A 21,574-nucleotide genomic window follows, 5' to 3' on the forward strand; every position below is an offset into this window, starting at 1 on the left:
TAGAATCACATGGTACAGATTCTGTGAAAGGAAATGTCCAGTATCCAATCTATTTGTATCGAGTTTTCTCCAGTGCACAGAAATGCCTAGTAACTAGAGTTGATCACAAAGCTTCTGTTATGATTTTTCCAAAGGAATATGCTCCCTCTATTTCCCAAACATTTTCTGGGAAAAAAATTCAGTTTCCTTGGGTAATTTCAGTTCTCCATCAGGGAAAACTAAAGGAAGGCTGCCTGCCTCAAAGACTCCAGTCAGTTTCTGACTGTAGGCAAAACCTTCCAGGCAGCAAGCCAAAAACTTCTAGTTTGGTTCTCCCCGAACAGGATTTTCTGCAAATCCCTGTCCATTAAAGATCGGATGGCTTTGACTTTCTCTTTTTGGGATGAAAAATTTGTCATATGAAATCTGTCACAGGATGGAACGTCCAGTTTTCCAGCCAGTTCTTCTAAAAACAAGGTCCCTGTTGGAGAGGGGTGGGGGGAGCCCCTTCTCTTCCTGTTGTCTCAGTTCTTAGAAATTCAGAATGACACAATAAATGAGGGCTGTCATTTATAGTAGACCCCTGAGGTGCATACAGAACATGGTATTCTGCACTCCATATGGAATGTTATATTCTGAAAAAGTTTAGAATGTGAGCAGGACACCATTGCTCATGCTTGAGTGCTTCAATTAGATGACAGTTGATTTGATGTGGATTTAATGGTTGGATTAAAGAACTAATCACTGGTAACAGTCTAATGAATTTTGTTTCCAGGTAATGTAGTTATGTTAGAGAAAAGCCCTCAGCTTTCACTCAGATTATTGGAGCTTAACAAACTGCTTTGAAGGGTGACACCTCAACTGTACTGGCACACCAGCGTGGAGAAATCCTGGTTCACACAATCTTCATTAACTTATTGTGTATCTCTAAAGTTTACCTAGTGTGGGCTAGAATATGCAGTGCAGCACCACAAACTCTACTAACCCTGGCTCCTCAACCATATACATTATTGGGCTGTGTGTTTGATAGATGCTCTCTTGGTGCCTTGCAGGCATGCCAATGAATTTATCTCCTAGTACTTTTATTCTAGCCCTCTCCTTCCTTTTCCCAACCTATGCGCTAACCCACGGGTGTGTTCTGCATGCATATGGCAGGAAACTGAACCATTTGCGCAGTGATAGCACTCCAAGTTCCTTCCTTCAAATTCCTTCTTAGGGCAGAAGGCAGTACAAATGACAGCAAGGTGTCTGGGAGCTTTGGGATGCATTTAACATAGCACATGTGGTAAGCTTATCAATGATGTGTGGGGTTTCCAGTCGTGAAATCTCTGGTGACAAACAGTTCTACTTTAGTATAATCAATCTATACAAAGCACGGTTGGACCCAAGTATCTCAGAGAGACTAATCGAAGAACTGAAAGATATCTCCACTGAGCACCAAGAGTGAGACTGATGGTTTCAAAGGAGGAAGTAGAAAGAGTGGTGAAATGACTAAAGAACAACAAGAGCCCTGGAAATAAGATCACGGGAGAGATGATCAAATAAGGCAGAGAAAGTATGATTCAGGAAACACACCGACTATTTAATATAGCATGGAAAGAAGGGAAGGCAACTAAGGAATGGACAAGATCTGTGCTAGTGACAATACATAAGAAAGGAAGTGCATTGGAGTGCAAGAACTACAGAACAATTGCCCTAACAAGTCATCTAGGCAAGGTGGTGATAATGATACAGATGGAGAGTTTAAGATCGCAGATAGAAGAACACCTAGCAGAAGAGCAAGTGGGGTTCAGGAAAGAAAGTACCATACAGCAGGTATTGTCACTAACATTAATAGCGGAGAAAGCTCGACAAAAGAACAAGAACATCTACACTTGCTTTGTTGATTTTTTTCAGAAGGCATTTAACAGTATAGGTCAGAAAGTGACTTGGGCAGTGTTGGAGTTGCATGTAGTGCATCGCAGACTGATACAGTTGTTGAAGGATATCAATTACAATGTGGAGGCAGCGGTGAGAACCTGCGTGGAGTTGGGAGGCTAGTTTAGAATGAATAGAGGTACAAAACAAGGAGATCAGATATCACCAAATATCTTCATCATGCATCTAGAGAGCATGATGGGCAAGATCAAGGAAGAGGTAGAAGAGATACCTGTTCACAGGAAAAGCATCAACAACTTGAGGTTTGCAGATGATACAGTTATCATGGAGGAAGATGAAGAGAAGCTAGCGAAAACAGTGCAGGTGCTAAACGAGGAAGGGAAGAAGTACGGACTGATTATGAACATCAATAAAATGAAGACAATGGTATTTGGAGATAAGGAAATAGGAAGGAAGATCAGCGTAGATGGGATTGAACTAGAGAACATTGAGAAGTTCACCTATCTGGGGAACAGCATAATGGCCGTGTCTACACTAGCCAAAAACTTCGAAATGGCCATGCAAATGGCCATTTCGAAGTTTACTAATGAAGCGCTGAAATACCTATTCAGTGCCTCATTAGCATGCGGGCAGCCACAGCACTTCGAAATTGACGCGGCTTGCAGCTACGTGGCTTGTCCAGACGGGTCTCCTTTTCAAAAGGACACCAGCTACTTCGAAGTCCCCTTATTCCTATGAGCACATAAGAATAAGGAGACTTCGAAGTTGCTGGGGTCCTTTCAAAAAGGAGCCCCGTCTGGATGAGCCGCGTCAATTTTGAAGTGCTGCGGCCACCTGCATTTTAATGAGGCACTGAATATGTATTTCAGTGCTTCATTAGTAAACTTCGAAATGGCCATTTGCATGGCCATTTCGAAATTTTGGGGTAGTGTAGACACAGCCAATATGATCGAGACTGTAAGAAGGAAATAGCAACTAGAACAGCAGAAGCAAGAGCGAGTTTGAAGGCGATAGATAAAATCTGGGAAAGCAAAGCTGCTAGCTTAGGAACAAAGCTAAGTATCTTGAAAGCCTGTGTATTCAGCAGCATGTTGTACGGATGTGAGACATGAGTGATAATGAAAGATTTGACAAGAAGAATATTGGTGTTTGAGAGGAGTTGTTATAGAAAGATCCTGAGAGTAGGATGGATGCAGAAGGTCACCAGTGAGGAACTATATACGAAGATACAGCCAAAAGGGAACATACTGCAGAAAGTTGTGCAAGGGAAGTTACAGCTATTTGGGCATGCTTGCAGAATGAACGAAAAATCAAGACCCTGCCATTTGGCATAATGGATGCATTGAATGGGAGAAGCAGACCCCACAGGGAACGGAGAGATCATATAGTAGATTTGGTGCAGAGCTAGTCTACAGAAACTAAGCCACTCTGCACTGGACAGGGAAAGATGGAAGGAAATATTGAGTGGCATCAGACACCAGTGGGTGCTGAGTCCATGGCTGCTGCTGCTGCTGCTGCTGGACTCTTTGTACAACTGAGGACTTTCCGTAGGTTATGGTTGACTGTCTATTAAACAGCAAGATCACTTCTTACTGCAAAGCATTTTGGGACCATCCTAACTTGTAGGGACAATAGTATTCATAGGCTCCAGAAACCAGTCTTGTAAATCTCTGAAGAGCCAGCTTTCGTTTCTCTTCCGCCGCCACTGCCATGGCTTTTCTCTGTCACTGTACAGTCATCAAAATAAAAGCAAAACCAAAGCAAATGGGACTCAGTATTTAAAGAATTCTATGTAAAAATGTTTTCCATAGGTGACTAGTGAAAAGATTTGAATAGGCAGCAGTTCTGTGGAGTTAGGTGTTCATTCTCACTGTTTCATGGTATATGCTGTTTCCTTTGGGGTTTTTGTGTCCCTTACAGCAACAAGGAGGAGAGAAACATCTTTAAGTGACTGCTGAGCCAGAAGAGTTAGGAGAGGGTCTAGAGCAGATGTAGAACCTGAAATGACTTTAAATACTTTCCTTAATCTAGCTAGATTGTGTCCCTTATAAGTAACGTCCACAAAATGTGTGCAAAGTGAAGCTACCAGTGCCTCCTCTCACCTTGAGCAAAGGAAGGCTCTGTCTACTATGCGATGTGTATAATGCCTGCAACTCCTTACTCAAAAAATGGTCCTTGAGCCTTGTCAGGTAAAGGCTATTCTAGTTATTTGATTCTGATGCTTAGTAAGCTTCTGCAAGCTTCTGCAGACCCTGAAGAATCCTCTTCCCTCTTGGCATGGAAACTCCTAATATTTAATGACCTGCAATCATTTGAATTGTCATAATGTACCACTTAAATGTGCACAATTTTGAAACCTTGTGTGCTTTGGTGACAACTGTTAATTGTTTGGAGACTGCACTAAAAATTTAATTCAGAGGAAACTACTTAAACCTGTATTTTTATTTTAGACAACAATTACAGCATTCTGCAAACCGGCTTGCCAAGGAGACAAACGAGTACCTCAAGGAGCTAGGATCGCTGCCACTTCCCTTGTCTGCTTCTGAACAGGTTTGTGGGGGTGAAGCTTTATTGGAAAGGAATCAAAACTATCCTAATGTTTTTCTTAAGAAAGAAATACGGTAACTTGTCTTTATAGGACAAGTAGGAGCTAGCAAATCTAGGTCACTTGATAGGGTGGTCTGTTTCAAGAGAGCAGATCCTTTGTAACGACGACTGGAGCAAGAGTTGGTAGAATACAAAGGAAACTGGAACAGAACCTGGCTCTGTGATCACTCTGTCATGGTGACAGACTTCTAGGTATATGGTAAACTAGGAAGCTTTCTTGTAAAGAGACCTTTAGGCTATTGGCACCCTAATCAGCAGCTGTTTCAGATGTTGATCATTGGTGAATACCCTGGAACCTCCAAGTTCTAACTCTGGCTCTGCAGTTGAGAACTTGTCCAGAGTGGCTGTTTCTGCACAAGCAGCCACGGTCTGACTCTGCAGCACGCCAGCTTGCTGTGCACTAGTGCCCCACTTGGGCACTTTTGCAGTGTAGTGGAAGTTCCACTGTGTACTCATGGAGTACCACCACTGGGATGTGAAAGAGCACTATGGAAGTTCCACTGCACTGTAGCAGTGTCCATATACGGTATTAATATGCAGCAAGCTGGTCCACTACAGAGTCACACCCTGGCTGGCTGTGCAGCATCATCCAGTATAAGCAAACTGAGCTCCTCTTTGGCCTCAAGAAGCTTCTTAATTTTCCCAGCCATAAAACGGGTGTAAAACCTGCTTCACCTTGGGAGCGCTAGAAGTGCCATGTGGAATTTTATGCTTCAGTGAGCAGCTTACTAAAGAACAGTCTTGAAACTGTAGGAGCCGGCACAAATCCACTGCCTTCTGGGTCAGACATTTGAGCAAGCACTGTTTGAATAGTATATGTCAGTTTCCTGATGGCTTCCAGCTCTCAGTGTTTAAGGACAAAAGGGACTGTTAGTTTACTTAGGCTGCCGCGATGCTAGCATCCTCCTGTCAGAGAAGCCGTGGTAATGAGGTGCTGATGTGCATGTTCAGTGCCTCATTAGCATAATTGCTGCCATATGAATTTAGAAGTGCAAACTTAGAATTGCACATTGACGGTGACAGTGGGAGCAGCTTTGAAATAAGCACCTCACTTCGACATTCCCTTACTCCCACAGAACTATATTGGCACAAGGGAATGTCAAAGTGGGGTACTTATTTCGAAGCTGCCCCCATCCTCACTGTCTGTCTGCAATTTGAAGTCTGCAGTTCAAAATTCATGTGGCCATCATTATGCTAATGAGGCACTGAGTATGCACATTAGCGCCTCATTAGCTTGCTATCAATCACCTCATTACCATGGCACCTCTGATGGAAGAGCAGTAGTATAGCAGCAGTCTTAGTCTGACTTCTGTAATCACAGACCACCAGCAGCCTTGAGCTGTAGACATCTTCCTACTACGTAAGACCTAAAGCTGACAATAGACCAAAGTATTGAAGCCCACAAGTGACTAGATTGATATATCATAGGCAGAGAGAGTAAGGGGGACTGAGATGTACCAGTGCCCTGGGTCTGTGCAGCATCCAGGAAATAATTGTGAGCTATACCGAGATAATCATGGGATGTGATATGTCCCCACATGCTGTAGAGGAAGACAAAAATCCCCCAAGATTATTGCCATCTGACCTGAGGGGAAACTCTTTTGATGTCACACATAACAGTCGGTTATCTCTGACCACGTGAGTAAGAGCCAGCCACCAAGCACCCAAGAGAGAATGCTCAGAGCTCTGGCTTTCTCTGTCTTGTGTCCTGTTTCCAGTCAGGGAGAAGTGAAAAACAAAAGCTCTCCCAAAGAACATTTTGGGGAATCTCTTCCTTGCCCTCAGGTGGCTACCTGAAGCATGAGATACAAAGCTTTAGGGGGTGTAAGACAGATGAGAAGTGAGCTCCTGGGCTGCTGAGCCTTTCCCTCACTCCCAGCATAACCAGCAACCCCATCACACAGTTGCGCTCATAACCATCTTTTTCCCCACAACTCTTGTGACTGTCAGCGGGCAATACCTCTGTAGCAAAACCAATTCTCTGGCCGTAGCGCGGCAGATGCTGCTAGGTAGTGATTGCAGATGCTTGCCTTGCTAGATGAGACTTTAGCTTACCTGCTTGGGGAGGGGGTGAGGGGTGGGGGAAGATGGTCATTTGTTACCAGTGACTTCTGGTAGTGAGTTTGCAAGCAGATTTGAACTCTGAGATGAAGAGTATGGCAAGGATGGCTAACCTACAAAAAGAAAGTGACTTGCAAGAGCTAGTGTGGGGTTAGAACAAAAAGTAACTGCTTCAGACTGAAGAATTGGTGATACAGATGCTATTGAAGCTGCCCTTGGAGGTGTACGTAGGCGCACAAGGGGGAAGAAACTTGCTGCAAGAAAGTAGCTTGGGTTCATGGTCATCCTTTCAAAGGTATCTCTTGTGCCAGCTCAGCACACAATAGTGGAGTGTCCTGGATGTGCCCTGCCAAAAGTGGGATGGTTTAAGTGGGATGCCCCTGTAAGAGCTGTGTGGTTCCCAGTGAAAATTTATTCTGGGTCTTCAGCCCTTGCAATTACCCAGGGTGCTTGTCCAGGCCTGGAGGGCCCAGCTGTTCATCAGAAAGGCTTGTCATCTGAGAAGACGACAGTTTAAACTTCTTCGTCCCTGAAGTAAGACTTGTGCCTGGTTATTGCAGCCATATGTAATGCCTGACTATTTCAAAGGAAATTTGGGTCTGTACTGTGTTCCTGTGGGTTAATTCTTATGGCAAGAAATGCAGTGTTATAACTCTTGTGAATGTAGAATAGTTTCTAAGAATATATTAAGAACGTGATGAGATTTAGGAAAATGTGTATATAACTATGAAGCTGAGCACTGAGGAATTTTGCTTCTTCCTCGAGTGTCCCCGTGGGTGCTCCACGATAGGTGTCGGGCTCGCCCCGGCACCGCAGATCGGATCTTTCCAGCAGTTTCTGCCGGACCGCACATGCGCCGGCGCACGCCGGTCCCCGCCAGTTCCTTCTTAACTGCTATCGGCTGCAGACGGAATCTGCTCAGGCTGCAGCCAGAGTCAGCGTATTTAGAGTTTTTCAGGGTTTTAGAGTTTTCTTTCGGAGTTCTTAGTTAAATTGTTTGTTTCTTTATTGCAAAAAAAAAAAAAAAAAAAATTATATAAGTAGAAAGTCTTAGTAACGAGAGGAGGAGCAGAGGCAACCCGGGGACGTGAAGGCCAGGAGGCCTCCTGCTGCAGCAGGCTGGAGTCCGTGAGGGGAAACAGGCACAGAGAAGGTGCTAAGTACCCTATTAACAGCTCAAAGACTCACCGCAATGTCCTCTTCAGGATTCAAGAAGTGTGAGTCATGCCGCGAAGCTATGCCAGCCTCTGATGGGCACAGTCAATGTATTAGATGCCTGGGGGAATCACACGTCACCCAGAAATGCTCCTTCTGTGCAAAGCTCACGGCCAGAGCCAGAAAGGATAGAGAAATGCGGCTGAAAATGCTGCTGTTTGATAAGGTCCTCCAGCCAGACGTGCCAGAGAGGCCTCAACCGGAGGGACCCACAGGGCTCCATAAAAGGAAGGCGGTGTCCCTCACCCCTTCGGTGCAGAAACGGAGAAAGCTCTTTCCAGCGCGATCCCTGCCAGCGGTCACAGCGAGTGGGACGGGCGTAGCACACAGCCCCCAGCTGCAGTCACAAGCAAGCGGCAGCGCGGCAGCGCACGTGGCAGAGGCTGGGCCTCCAATTACTAAACAGCGGGCCCGCGCATTCAGAGCGGCGGCCAGGCAACCGCCGGAACTGGCAGCACCGCCGCAAGCGGCACAGACCCCCGCGGCACCAATGGTGCAGGGCCAACAGGCACGTAGCCTGCAGGTACCGGAGGAGACCACCTGCGCGGCACCACAAATGAGCGTGCCGAGCGCGGCGCCGACAGCAGGGCCGAGATCCCTGGCATGGGGAGGGGCGGAGCCAGCCCCGCAGGGGAGGGGAAAGGCAACAGCGAAAACCCGGCACCGCAGCCCTTCTCTGGACAGGGCTGCAGGGCTGCTCTCAACAAGTCCTCCCCTTATGCTGCATACACCAACCAGGAGACATGGGTCTCCCCCAGCCTTACCCAGAGCCGCCTCCTCCGTTCCTCCAACCAGCATCACCATGGCTCGGGCCACCCTCGCCTTTTCTGGGATTTGACCCTCTGGAGTACTACCACAAACCAGTTTCACCATTGTCTCAATTATCCAGACAATCTCGCTCCCCCAGACATCGGGGGTATGCACCTCGAGAGTGGTCCAGGTCTCCATCCCAGGAACCATGCCTGTGCTGCCACGGTCATCCTTATCACGCTGGGCATAGACACCACAGGCATACACCCAGGGGCAGGTCCCCCTCGACCGCCCAGTACCCCTGAGGGCACTCACGGACGGGGACAGAAACACAGCTGTCTCAAGGGGAGCTGATTTTTTAACCCCGAGATTTTCCCTCGCAAGCCTCTAGCGAGAGGGTGTACCACCGGCAGCAGGACCCTGAGAGTTCAAGGGAGGTCTACCCTAGTGGTTCCTCCTTGTCCTCCCCCGACGAGGCTACAGCCCCCGGGGATGTTGCCCCCCCCCCCCCCCCCGGACGACCTCAAACAGTTTCAGGAGCTGTTTAAAAGGGTGGCTTTCACGCAAGGCATCCAAACAGCAGAGGTTCAGGAGAAGCACCACAAGCTCCTCAAAAACCTGAGGCCTCCGGCCTCATCCAAAATTGCTATCCCGCTCGACGAAGCAATCATGGAGTCTGCTACTACCATATGGCAGACCCCGGCTTCCGCTCCACCTATAAACAAGAGGACAGATAAGAAATACTTCGTCCCGGCAAAGGGCATGGAGTTTGTTTAGTCACCCACAACCAGATTCTCTGGTGGTAGAATCATCTCAGCAGAGATCGAAGACTTCCCAGTACAAAGCAGGGGGAACAGATAGAGATGCCAAGAAGCTAGAGCTATTTGGCAGAAAGGTATACTCCTCCTCCACCCTGCTGCTGAGAGTGGCTAATTATGCAGCACATCTAGCGAACCACAATTTCGACAATTACTCCGGGCTTACTTCTCTCATGGATTCGCTTCCAGAAGATAAGAAGCCGGTGCTGAAGGCCATCGTGCAAAAGGGCTACGCAGCTTCAAGGACGAGTCCAGATCGCCCTGGACGTAGCGGACACGGCGGCACGCTCAACGGCCACGGCAGTGGTCATGCGCAGGGAATCCTGGCTCCAGACATCAGGTATCCCGAGGGATCTGCAGGCAAAAATTGTCGATCTCCCTTTCGACACCCAGAAGTTGTTTGCAGAGTCAACTGATTCGGTCCTTCATTCCAGTAAAGACTCAAGAGCCACACTCAGAACCCTGGGTATTTTATACTGCTCCATACAGAAAGAAAAAGTATTACCCTCAGCAACGGCGATACCTGTACCAACCTCAGCGTGCTCAGTACCAACGGGGCTATGACCAAGGGCGGCAACAACAGTATAGAACTCCTAGGCGACGTTCCCAACAAGGCTGTGCATCCTCGGGGCAGGCCCAAAGGCAACAAGTTTGACGGACAGGTCGAGGGCTGCACTATTACTACCATCGCGCAATGTCATCCACAATTAATGTTCCATCATCGCCTCCGACCGTTCCACTCACAATGGCAAAAGATCACCACAGACAAGTGGGTACTAGAGATCATAGCCACGGGTTACGTGATCCCCTTTCAGTCACTCCCACCGCCAAGACCTCCGCCCAGGCCTCATCTCAGGGATGCCTCCCACGAGGCGAAACTCAAGCACGAGGTGGACCACGTGATGCTTATGGGGTAGTGGAAAGAGTGCCGGAGCGACTTCAGGGGAAAGGGTTTTATTCACGATACTTCCTCACAGAGAAGAAAACAGGAGGCTGGAGGCCCATCTTAGATCTTCGAGGCCTCAACGGGTACTTGCGCAAACAACGCTTTTGGATGATCACAGTCGCCTCTATACTCACGGCACTGGACGATGGAGATTGGCTTGGTTTGCAGCCCTCAACTTACAAGATGTGTATTTTCATATAACGATCCACCCGGCTCACAGGCGTTTTCTCCGGTTTATGGTCGGCAAAGAGCATTTCCAATACAAGGTTCTGCCATTCGGCCTCTCCTTGGCCCCCAGAGTCTTTACCAAGACCCTGGCAGTGGTGTCAGCCTACCTGCACAGACAGGGGGTATTTATATTTCCATATCTGGATGACTGCCTACTGAAAGAGGCCTCAAAGACGGAGGTACTACGCATGATACGCGTAACAGCAAACACGTTTTCTTCGCTGGGCCTGGTCATCAACCTTGCTAAGTCAAAGATCGACCCCACACAGGACATAGAGTTCATAGGGGCATGCATAAATTCTATCACAGCAAGGGTTTATCTACCCGACGCTCGCTTTCGCGCCATCGGTTCCCTGGTACAAGTCATTACATACAGCCCCACGGTGCCGGTTTTAACGTGCTTGCAGCTGCTCGGCCACATGGCAGCGGCAACGTTCGTGGTACAGAATGCCAGATTGCATATACGCAACCTACAACATTGGTTGGCGAGCGTTTACAAGCCAGCATCCCATACTGTCCGCAGGGTGGTGTCGCCCACAACAGAGGTGCGCAGATCTCTGCAATGGTGGGTAAACCCCAAGAACATGCTAACAGGGGTACCCTTTCACCAACCACAAATCTCTATTTTTCTCACCAGCGACGCCTCTCGCATAGGGTGGGGAGCACATATTGGCGAAAAGGTGATGCAAGGACTGTAGTCCCCTATGGAACAGTCACTGCATATAAATATACTGGAGCTCAGAGCGGTGTTCAACGCCTGCAAACACTTTCAAGACCACATACAAGGCAAGGTAGTCAGGATCAATACAGACAATATCTCCACCATGTTTTATATAAATCGACAAGGCGGAGCTCGATCCCGTGCCTTATGTGCGGAAGCAGTCCGGCTGTGGAACTGGTGCATCACCAACAATATAACGTTGAAAGCCTCGTACTTACCAGGCGCTCACAACGTGAAGGCAGACCAGCTGAGCAGGCGCTTCGCGCTCACACACGAGTGGCAGATCCGCTTCGATCTGCTACGACTGATTTTTCAGGCATGGGGGTTTCCCCAGATAGACCTGTTTGCCACTCAGCACAACAAGAAGTGCCCCCAATACTGCTCTAGGGCAGGACTGGGGCGGGGGTCCCTGGGGGACGCGTTCGCGATTTCGTGGAAGGGCCCACTGCTTTACGCATTTCCCCCCCATGGTGTTGATGCACAAGGTCCTGCAGAAAGCCAGGAGGGAGAGAGCCCTCATGATCCTAGTGGTCCCCACATGGGATCGACAGCAATGGTTCCCCTTGCTTCTCCGCATGTCAGATCGTCCACCACTTCCCCTTCTGGTGGCGCCGAATAGTGCATCCACACCCCCGAGGCCTGCGCCTACAAGCATGGTTAATCCATGGCTCAGCTCCCTAGAAAGTACATGTACGGAGGGAGTACAACAAGTCCTGGAAAATAGCCGAAGGATCTCCACCAGGAAGACCTACAAACAGAAATGGACTCGATTCACTGCATGGTGTTCCACCAAGCAGTTAGCTCCCCTTGAAGTGCCTATACCTGTCATACTAGAATACTTACTGGACCTCAAGAGAGGCGGGCTCTCCCTCTCATCGTTGAAGGTCCATCTCGCCGCTTTTTCAGCATGAAGAGGAAGGGCCCACGGTGCTTGCCCATCCTATTGTTACCAGGTTCCTGAAGGGGCTGGTGAACCTGTACACCCCTTGGAAACCGCTTCCACCATCGTGGAGCTTGGACCTGGTGCTCAGCGCGCTAACGGGACCACCCTTTGAACCCTTAGCCACGGTTTCCCTCTGTCTCCTTACGATAAAGACAACCTTCCTTCTTGCGATCACGTCAGCTCGCAGGGTGAGTGAGCTTGCAGCAGTTATGGCAACGCCACCCTGCACGGTATTTTCAAAGGAGGCAGTAACCTTACGGCTGCACCCAGCCTTTGTTCCGAAAGTTTCTTCAGAGTTCCATCTTAACGAACCTATAGTTTTACCCTCGTTTTACCTGAAGCCTCATAGCTCCAACAAGGAGGCACGCCTGCACCTCCTGGACGTGAGGAGGGCGTTGGCCTTCTGCATAGACAGAACTAAGTCCTTCCGGAAAACAGACAGACTCTTAGTCTCTCTCGCTCCCACATCAAAAGGAGAGGGTCTCTCTTCACAGAGAATCTCGAAGCACATTGTGTCCTGCATAAAGATGTGCTATGAACTTCGAAAGACTCCTTTACTGGCCCCGCCTAGGGCTCATTCCACCCGGGCGGTGGTGGCATCAACAGCCTTTTTCAAGGGCATCGTGCTAAAAGACATCTGCAGAGCGGTGACCTGGTCATCCTATGACACCTTCGCCAAGCATTATGCCCTACACCGGGTATTCCAAGAGGATACCCGCCTCTCGACAGCGGTCCTTTCGGGGGCAAGCTGCACATAACCCGATTACCCGCCTCCTTTCTTGGGTTACTGCTGGGTAGTCACCTATCGTGGAGCACCCACGGGGACGCTCGAGGAAGAAAGAGAAGTTACTCACCGTAGTAACGATGGTTCTTCGAGATGTGTCCCCATGGTTGCTCCACCACCCGCCCATCCTCCCCGCTTCGGATCTCTGTTTGGTGTTTTTCAGGAGCATCCGAGGCGGTTGGTCAAGGAACTGGCGGGGACCAGATCGCGCACGTGGCTGGGAGTGTGCAGTGGAGCGGCGCGCGCCAGCGCATGCGCGGTCCGGCAGAAACTGCTGGAAAGATCCGATCTGCGGTGCCGGGGCGAGCCCGACACCTATCGTGGAGCACCCACGGGGACACATCTCAAAGAACCATCGTTACTACGGTGAGTAACTTCTCTTTCTTAATGCAATTAAATATGCAAATCAACATTGCATTCTCCAAGCTGTCTCAGGAGAGAAGAATAAAATCTCTCCTCACTGTCTTAATTCAACAGAACAGGGATGTTCCTCAAAAACAGACACTGATCCTTCCCAGAACAACCAGGCCTGCTAATGCCTTTGTAAAATAATAGGTGTTTGTTCAATAATTGCAAATGTTTAAGTGACCCAGATAACCAAGGACTGGCTGCCTGCTCGCTTTTGTGTTTAAACACAAAAATGTTTCTTCAGAAAGAGGCACAGTCTGGAGTCTGATGACCCCACACTTCCCCTCCCAGTGCAGGAATATTACTAGAACAGGGGTTTTTCAAAGACTGTTCTGTCATGTCTTAGGAGACTCCCTCCCCTTTCATACAATAGTACAGATGACTTCTTAACCTGTTGAGCAAACTAACAGTCCAATGATGAATTCAGCAATTCTGTACGTGATTTTCCTCATACTTTCCATGCAGTGCATCCTTTGTTGTCCTATTGTAGTTTAGTAGATGGGGGCTGGTGGGAAAGAGGAGGAAGTTGACTCTGTGACCAGCCAACTCTCTGCAGACCACCAAGAAGTGCTCTGCAAATTGCTGGTTTGACAAACGCTGAATGGAAACCTTCCCTAGCTATCTGGATCCTGAATGCTGTAGAAGAGAAGGCCTGTTCCTCCAGCTTCTTACCCGAATCTTGCAGATCTGCTGAGAGAAGGAGCTCACTGCTGCTGTACAATGGTTCTATCCTTTGCCCGCTTTCCACCTGCCCTGTGGCGGTATTACCACACTTAAGTACATTGGGTTGTGTATTTGGAACTGTTACTAAGGGTCTGGAAAGTTGTTTGTCGATAGCTAACCGTGATGAAGCTAAATTACAGGTTGTGGGAAATTGTTCCACTATGCAGAATTGTGGTACGCTGGTTGGCCAGCATCAAATCTCTATAATTCTAGTGTGTGTTTGCATGTCCTTGCCTTTCCATGGGTAGATAGTTGGATGTTGTAATCATAACAGAAGTCCATGGGAACTAAAGAGACAGGCCAGGAAATTATAAACCTTATACAAATTATAAACCTTAACTTGTAAGCCATGAGCCTCTCCTGCTGAATTGAGTGATAAAGGAACCATCTTGGAGCCTTGCCTGAAAGGTGGTGCTTGCGTGCTGAGGTATGTCCCTGTGCTAGGTGAAGGGAACTCTTGTGTGCAATCCTCTTCAAAATGCCATTATGGGATGATCTGCTGTGAACGTGGGTCAGCGGGTGTTGCCACCTCATTCAGTATTTAGAGTCTTATCGGCTGTAACGATGCCTGTGTCTGCACTGCTGTGTGAGTTGGCCTGGGGTACCCAAATAACATACCTCGAGCTGATGTAACTTAAATCGAATTACTATGGGGGATTGATGGGAGAAACTGTCTCATTGAATCAACTTGTTGTTCTCATCTGAGGGAGAGAAATGAGGTTGACTGGAGAATGGTCTGTGGTCATTTTGACAGGTCTTCTCTTGGCCTGGTGAATTGATCTCAGCTTTGATCCATGCTGTAGTGTACAAGTAGCCCCTTGCTCTGCGTAGTCATTGAATGTGTGCAATTCAGTTTCCATCGAGTGGACAAAATCTCTACCTAAAGTTATGCTCCTCTGTGGACTTATAGTTGCAATACATGAATTTCTTTTTGCTGGACATGCTAATAATTACTTTGTAGCTGCCCAGCCAAAAATTCATGAAAGCCTGAATCGTTATGGTAAAATGTTTCCCAAAACAAAGGGCTGCAATTTTTCAGCATCTCAACAGGCTTCGTTGGATTTATGCTACTACTCAAATACATTCTCATGAAATTGAAAAATTATTACTGTTTGGTTAATGGGAATGCTGAAATGTGGAGGAAACTGGCTGACGGGTCTGGGTACCAAACATTAGGGTCTCAAGTTGTGGGAAACTTACAGAGGGTACTACACAAACCTACCCTGATCTTAGTTAACTCTCTCAAAGAGCTGGAAGATAGGCACATGATGCACATTTACTGAAATAGGCATGTGATAGGAAAATGGAAGAGTTGAACCCTAATTAGGCTATGTCTACACTCCAAGATGAAGTCTAGTTTAAGGCAATTAGCCCAAATTTTATAGTGTCACTGTCTTCACTGGAAATACCATTAGGTCGTGTTTAGGCAGTGCTAATGTTGATATTATAAGACCTTGAGAAGCGACTCAACATAGTATCAAGTTTGAATTTAAAAGTTTGAATTAAGGCTAGTGTGGCAATGCCATGTCTTTTAATCAACTTTATTAGCCTCCAGAAGTGTCTCGTATGCATCCCACAGTGCTCCACAGTTGTCCACTCTGGCTGCTTCCATCTCTACTGCTCTCCAAGTGCACAGGAAGTAGGCCCCAGGAAGCCTGCAAATTTGAATTCATCGCCAGCAAGCCTGGGAAATTTGAAAGGTTGCCCAGAAGCCAGAATTTTTTGTAAACATCACAGCACATTGGTGGCCATCGCAGCTGTAGCCATCTCTTGCCATCATGAAAACTCATGTTTGTGATCTGAGTTCTCAGGATCTCAAAAGCTCCAACATGGACCCATCAGGAGATTATGGATCTACTTTGTATTTGGGGAGACATGGACATGGACATATTTGAAAAGATTTAGCGCAGGATGATCAGCAGAGGTTACTCCTGGACTCTCAGCAATGCCAGGTGAAGGTGAAAACTCCAGCAGGCCTATCACGCAGCCCGGGAGGCCAACAGGCAGTCTGGGTCATCTGCAAAGATGTGCTGGTATTATGAACAGGTAGACGCCTTCTTGGGAGGTACACAACCACATTGCCCAATATTAGTTGGGACTCTTCAGCAGGCCTTGTTCCAGAGTCTGGGGTGAGCCGAGAGGAGCTGAGTCTAGTGTGGGGGGCCAGGAGGAAGAGGCCAATGGAGAGGAGGATGGGCTCAGTCAGCAGGGGCCCCGAGGAAGCTGTTCCCAGCAGTCTGGAGCTCTTCACCATCAACCTGGAGCCAGGTCCCTCCACACTGATCCTCCAAACCCTTGGGGCCCAGCTGTTCTGGTGAGTAATTTTTTTCTGAATACTATAAGCAAGTTACTGCTAGGTATAGGTATAGATATGAGTATAGGTTTTCTATGGATCTGTGCCCCTCAGAACAGTGTGTTAATATTTCTGGGGATGGAGCACTTATCCTTTTTGGCCATCTCCAGGAAGGCCTCATCCAGGCAGTCTTGTAATTTTTGCATGAGATTTTTGGGCAGGCCTGACTTACTGCAGCTTCCACAATAGCACACCTTGCCATGCTAGGCAACCAGATAGCGATGTGGTACCATGGCACCTACACAGCATTTTGGCAAATTTTCCAGGCTTGTATTCACGCAGGATGAGCATCTCTTCTTTCTCACTCTGTTTTGCTTAGGAGAGCGATGACTTTGCCATCCTAAAGAAGCACAGGAATTTGGATTGGATTTCTTTGCAATGCTCCCTACTCTTTTACATTTCCCTTGCCTGCGTTGCTGCACTATGTGGCTGGCAGGCACTCTGTCTTCTCCCCCTCCGTGCAGCTGGCAGGCTGTCCTAGCTGTCTCCTCTCTGACCACACTGCTGGCTTGATCAGGAGCCACCAAGAAACGTTTTTCCCCGACCCCCTGCATGCTGCTGGAAATAGTGTACAGGGATCCCTCCCCACCCAGCTGTCCATGCAGCTGGAATTGAACCCTTCCCCTTTGCCATGTGACTGCCAGGCTCTGCATACCCTGTTCCTGGATACCACATGTTTAGCATAGGTGGGTTTTCCTTGGGGAGGATTGATCCAGGGAATGGCTGAAAAAAACTTTTTCCCCTGCTCCCAGACACTGGCTGGCTTCCCTTGCTTTGCATGCATGCGCACTGGTAAAGCAGACAGTAGCTTACCATGTCCATAATGAAATGGTCTGGGTAAGTGGTGGCTTGTGTAATGCATAGTTGGAATCCTTATCATCCTTAAGAAGCCTAAAGCAGCCTTGTGAAAAGAGTTTCACTGATTATAAAGACCCATTCATTCTATGGGTAAGCTCTTTGTGTGAATTGACCTTCACTTTACAGTAGGCAACCACAGCGTGGGAGACAGGGCAAGGAAGTGCAGGAGGTCCAAGCAGGACCTTATCCTGAAGCACCTGGAGTGGGCTGAAACGGCAGCCGCTGCCAGCAACAGGGACACAGCACAGTGGTGGCAGACAGCCATCAGCACACCTCCCTGAACCCAGGGAAGGAGAGCAAGGACAGTCTGCAGCTCTTCCTGCAACACCCACTTGAAAAGGCTATTCCACCTCCCTTGACACCCCTTCTTTCCCCTGCCACTTAACCTCTCCCCACCAAATAAACATAGTCTTTTAATGGTGTGATTTATTGGTATCCATGTGTGGCGTGGTGCACAGATCATTGCGGGGACTTGCGGGGATGGAGACTACTGATAGCACAGCTGCCTGCCGCTACACTAAGGCTCGCAGAGGACTCGGGGCAGAGGGACTCGAACAGGGGTGGAGATGGCTGATAGCACAGCTGCCTGCTGCTACGGCAAGGTCCGCAGAGGACTCACGGCAGAGGGACCTGGGCAGGGGAGTGGGTTACAAAAGCCAGTAGGGCTGATGAGACCCCAGAGTGCCAAACCTGGCTTATTTCATGCTTGTGTTCCTCTCATTTAAAAAAGAAATAGCCTTTTCACACCCCAAAATACAAACATTCTTTTTGTGAAAATAGTTCTCCCTTTACATCCATTGTTCTTCCTGAACCTTAACCTGTTTCCCCCAAATAAAAGTATTTGTTCTTTGAAATCCATGGTTTGATTTATTGGTTCACATTTGGTGGTGTGAGCAAATCATTTTGGGGATTGGGGGGGTGGTATTACAGCAGTGAAATACAGTGCAATCATGTGGCTGCCTGGTCATTCATGAATCTATCTTTCAAAGCCTACTGATTGCTGCTGCCTCTGCAATGGTATTGGAGAATGCCCTTGTAGGTGGCTGCAATTAAGCCCTGCTCATAGCATCAACCTCTGCGCTCCAGGTGCTCATGCAGTTCTCCTACCTGGATTCTCAAAGGTTATGCAAAATAAAATGCACTGCCACCACTATGGGAACACTAAGTTCTGAAAGGTCCAGATGGGTCAGTAGGCACCTGAACCTCACTTTAAACAGATGAAAGTGCACTCCACCATTCTGCAGCTGCTGAGTCTGAAATGGAGGTAATCCTGCAGCGGTCCAGGGTACCTGTGTATGGCTTCATGCGACAAGGAAGCAGAGAGTAAGAAGGGTCACTCAGTATTACTATAGGTATCTCCATGTCACCAATCTTGATTTTTCTGGTCTGGGAAAAAAGTCCCATCCAGGAGCTTTCTGTATAACCCAGAACTTCTGAAGATGTGCATGTAATGAATTTTCCATAACCTTCCCACATTGATGTTGGTGAACATCTAGAATATCTTCAAGAAGTATCCCGTTCTGTTTATATACTCAAAGGCCAGGTGGTCCGGAGCCATGATGGGTATGTGTGTTGTCTATTCTCCCACAGCAGTTATGAAACTCCATGGCAGCAAATCCATCCACTATGGCCTGTGTATCTCCTAGAGTCACAGTCTTCCTTAGGAGACACTGACAGATTACATTGGTTACCTGCACCAGTGCAGCCCCCACTGTAGATCTGCCCACCATGAATTGCTTTGCCACTGGCTGGTAACTGTTGGGCACCGCAAACTTCCATAGACCAATTGCCCCTCGCTTGTGAACTGTTAAAGCCAATTTCATTCTTGTATTGCTGTGCTTCAGGGTGGGGCCAGCAAATCTCAAAGTTCCATAAAAGTGGACTTGTGCATGCAAAAGTTCTGCACCCACTCCGGTCGTTCCAGGACTCCAAAATGATGTGTTCCCACCAGTCTGTGCTGGTTTCACGAATCCAAAACCGCCACTCCAATGTAAGCAATGAATCCAGGGCAGCCAGCAGTTCTAAGTTCTTGGCCTGCAGTTGAGTGATTTCCTCTCCATCTTCATCACCCTCAACCATCTCAGCCCAGTGCCTTCGTAGTCAAAAAGAAAAACTGCACGACATTCTGGGAAGTTGCCGTAATGGTCATTGCAATGACTAGAAGCATTTGAGGATCCATGCTTGCGCTGGCTCTGCATCAGAGAAAATGATGGGCTCTCCCATTCGTTTTTCATAGAATCATAGAACAATAGAGCTGGAAGAGACCTAAAAAAGCCATCGAGTCCAACCCCCTGCTCTAAGCAGGACCAAACCGATCAGATCAGCCCCGCCAGGGCTTTGTCAAGGTGAGACTTAAACACCTCCCAGGGATGGAGATTCCACTGCTTCCCTGGGTAGACCATTCAATGCTTCACCACCCTCCTAGTGAAAAAATTTTTCCTAATGTTCAACCCGGGCCTTTCCAACCATCTGATTAGTGGGTGCTCTGAATTCTGGGGGAGTGCTTTGCCTTCTGGGATAGTGACATCAAACATCTACAAGCAACTGCAACAATTTTTTTTCCCCCACAACCCGGTAGTACAAAACCCCCCAGAATGTAACAGGGCTATGGTACTGTAGGATAGGTACCCACAATGCACTGCTCATGCAGTCAAACTTGGAATAAGACAGCGGAGAATCTGGTAAGTCAACTTCCCAGAATGTTTGTGGACAATTAACTTTGAGTTTACAGATCAAGGTTAAAAAGTTGATTTTATTAAAAATTGATTTTATTTTGTCATGTAGACGTAGCCTTAAGAGAGAAATCAAGTAGTTTAAACAAGTGTGGGAAATAGGAATAAAGTAATACCAGATCTGCCGTGGAGGGAAATGCAGCTGATGAATCTGGAGAAATCCCAGCTGAAACACAGACCACAAAAGCAGTAACGCAGTGAGATGAAACAATAATAAGCCACAACTGAGAGACACCCTCGTGTTGTGGAGAGTGCTGCACTCTAGTCAGGGTGTCAAAGTGTGGTTAGTCCCTACAGTGACTGAAGGGATCTTTCTCTTACTGAGTTACAGCCACCTCCCCAAACAGCGGTAGCTCAATCAGTTAAAGCCGCCTTCCACCAGCCCAGGCACATCTACACCATGGGCTTAGTCAGCATAGTTAATAGTGCGTGAGTGTGTGAAAATTTCACATCACTTAAGCAAGTGACTTATAAAGTTGACCTAATTATTAAGTGTAAATGGGCCCGCAGCTGCATATGGAGGAAGTTCATGAACAGGATGGTCATGGTCCCCATGTACCGCTCTGTTGTAACCACACACACAACACACTGTTCCATACTGCAGTAAATATAGACAAAGCTGCAGACACTTGGAGAAAACACTCACCAGCCTCTAGCTTTTGCAGGGCTCGCATGCACAGTAGGAAAAGGTGGGGTTAATCCTGCTAATGTGCCAAAATGAGTTCCCGGTGCATCTTTAGGGAGCAGAGGCTGCAGATACCTGAAGTTTGTTAACCTAAGGTGGTGCATTGATGATTTAGTGCCATACACTTGCATTACTAGGATTAATGGGTTGCAATGTGTAGTCTGGTGTCTTTACCGGAACAATGCTCGGACATCCAGTCTGCTCCCTTTGATGGTAATCACCTTGGCCACATGCATGTGCTCTCTTTGGGCAGCAGTGTAGACTCTGGTTAGCCAACACTGCGGACCTCAGAGCCCCCAAGAACCACAAATCAAGCGAGCTACGAAGGCGCTGGAAGCAGTTTTTATTGTTGTTGACATATGTCTCCAACTCCCCGGGCACCTAGATTAGGTGTCTACTGTTTTATGTTTGTTGCAGTGTGTGCAAGCACCATGTCCTTGGTATATTTTCAGGGGGCCGGAGTGCCCCAGTACTGTCCCCTAAACTGGGCGATACGTTCAGTGTGACATACGCTTTTATACTCGGGTGCAAACAAGTTACATACACATTACGTATCCAGGTACAACCCCTTCATTGTAATACATCGACGCCCCTCAGTGTAACTAGGTCGACCTATTAACTTGGGGGATAATGGTGGTACCATCAAAACAACACTATCCATCATGTTGGCATTGTGACCTGTTCCTGACCTTGGGTCAGAATGTACTTGGTGCTAAGCTATTGTCTATGGGGATGCTATGCTATGATACCAAGCAGGGTGTGCTCATGTGTATCACTGAGTGCCTGGTGCTGGGTGGTTTGTGGTGGTTTTTATGAGCTTTGAAGCCCTGTGACTTACCAGCCCTGTCTCTTGCTGCATTTGTGTGAGCAGAATCTACCTAGCTC

The 21,574-nt window shown here is 47.8% G+C and overlaps 1 protein-coding gene across 1 annotated transcript in view; it reads left to right on the forward strand.

The window, feature by feature from the left end:
* STX12 (syntaxin 12) overlaps positions 1 to 21,574 on the forward strand; it is a 44,532-nt gene that overhangs the window by 12,786 nt on the left and 10,172 nt on the right. The window contains exon 3 of the mRNA XM_074976421.1: positions 4,308 to 4,407. Coding sequence (XP_074832522.1) covers positions 4,308 to 4,407 — 100 coding nt within the window. The remainder of the gene's footprint in view (positions 1 to 4,307; positions 4,408 to 21,574) is intronic.

Source organism: Carettochelys insculpta, chromosome 24, assembly GCF_033958435.1.
Source record: "Carettochelys insculpta isolate YL-2023 chromosome 24, ASM3395843v1, whole genome shotgun sequence".
In the NCBI taxonomy this organism is placed as follows: domain Eukaryota; kingdom Metazoa; phylum Chordata; order Testudines; family Carettochelyidae; genus Carettochelys; species Carettochelys insculpta.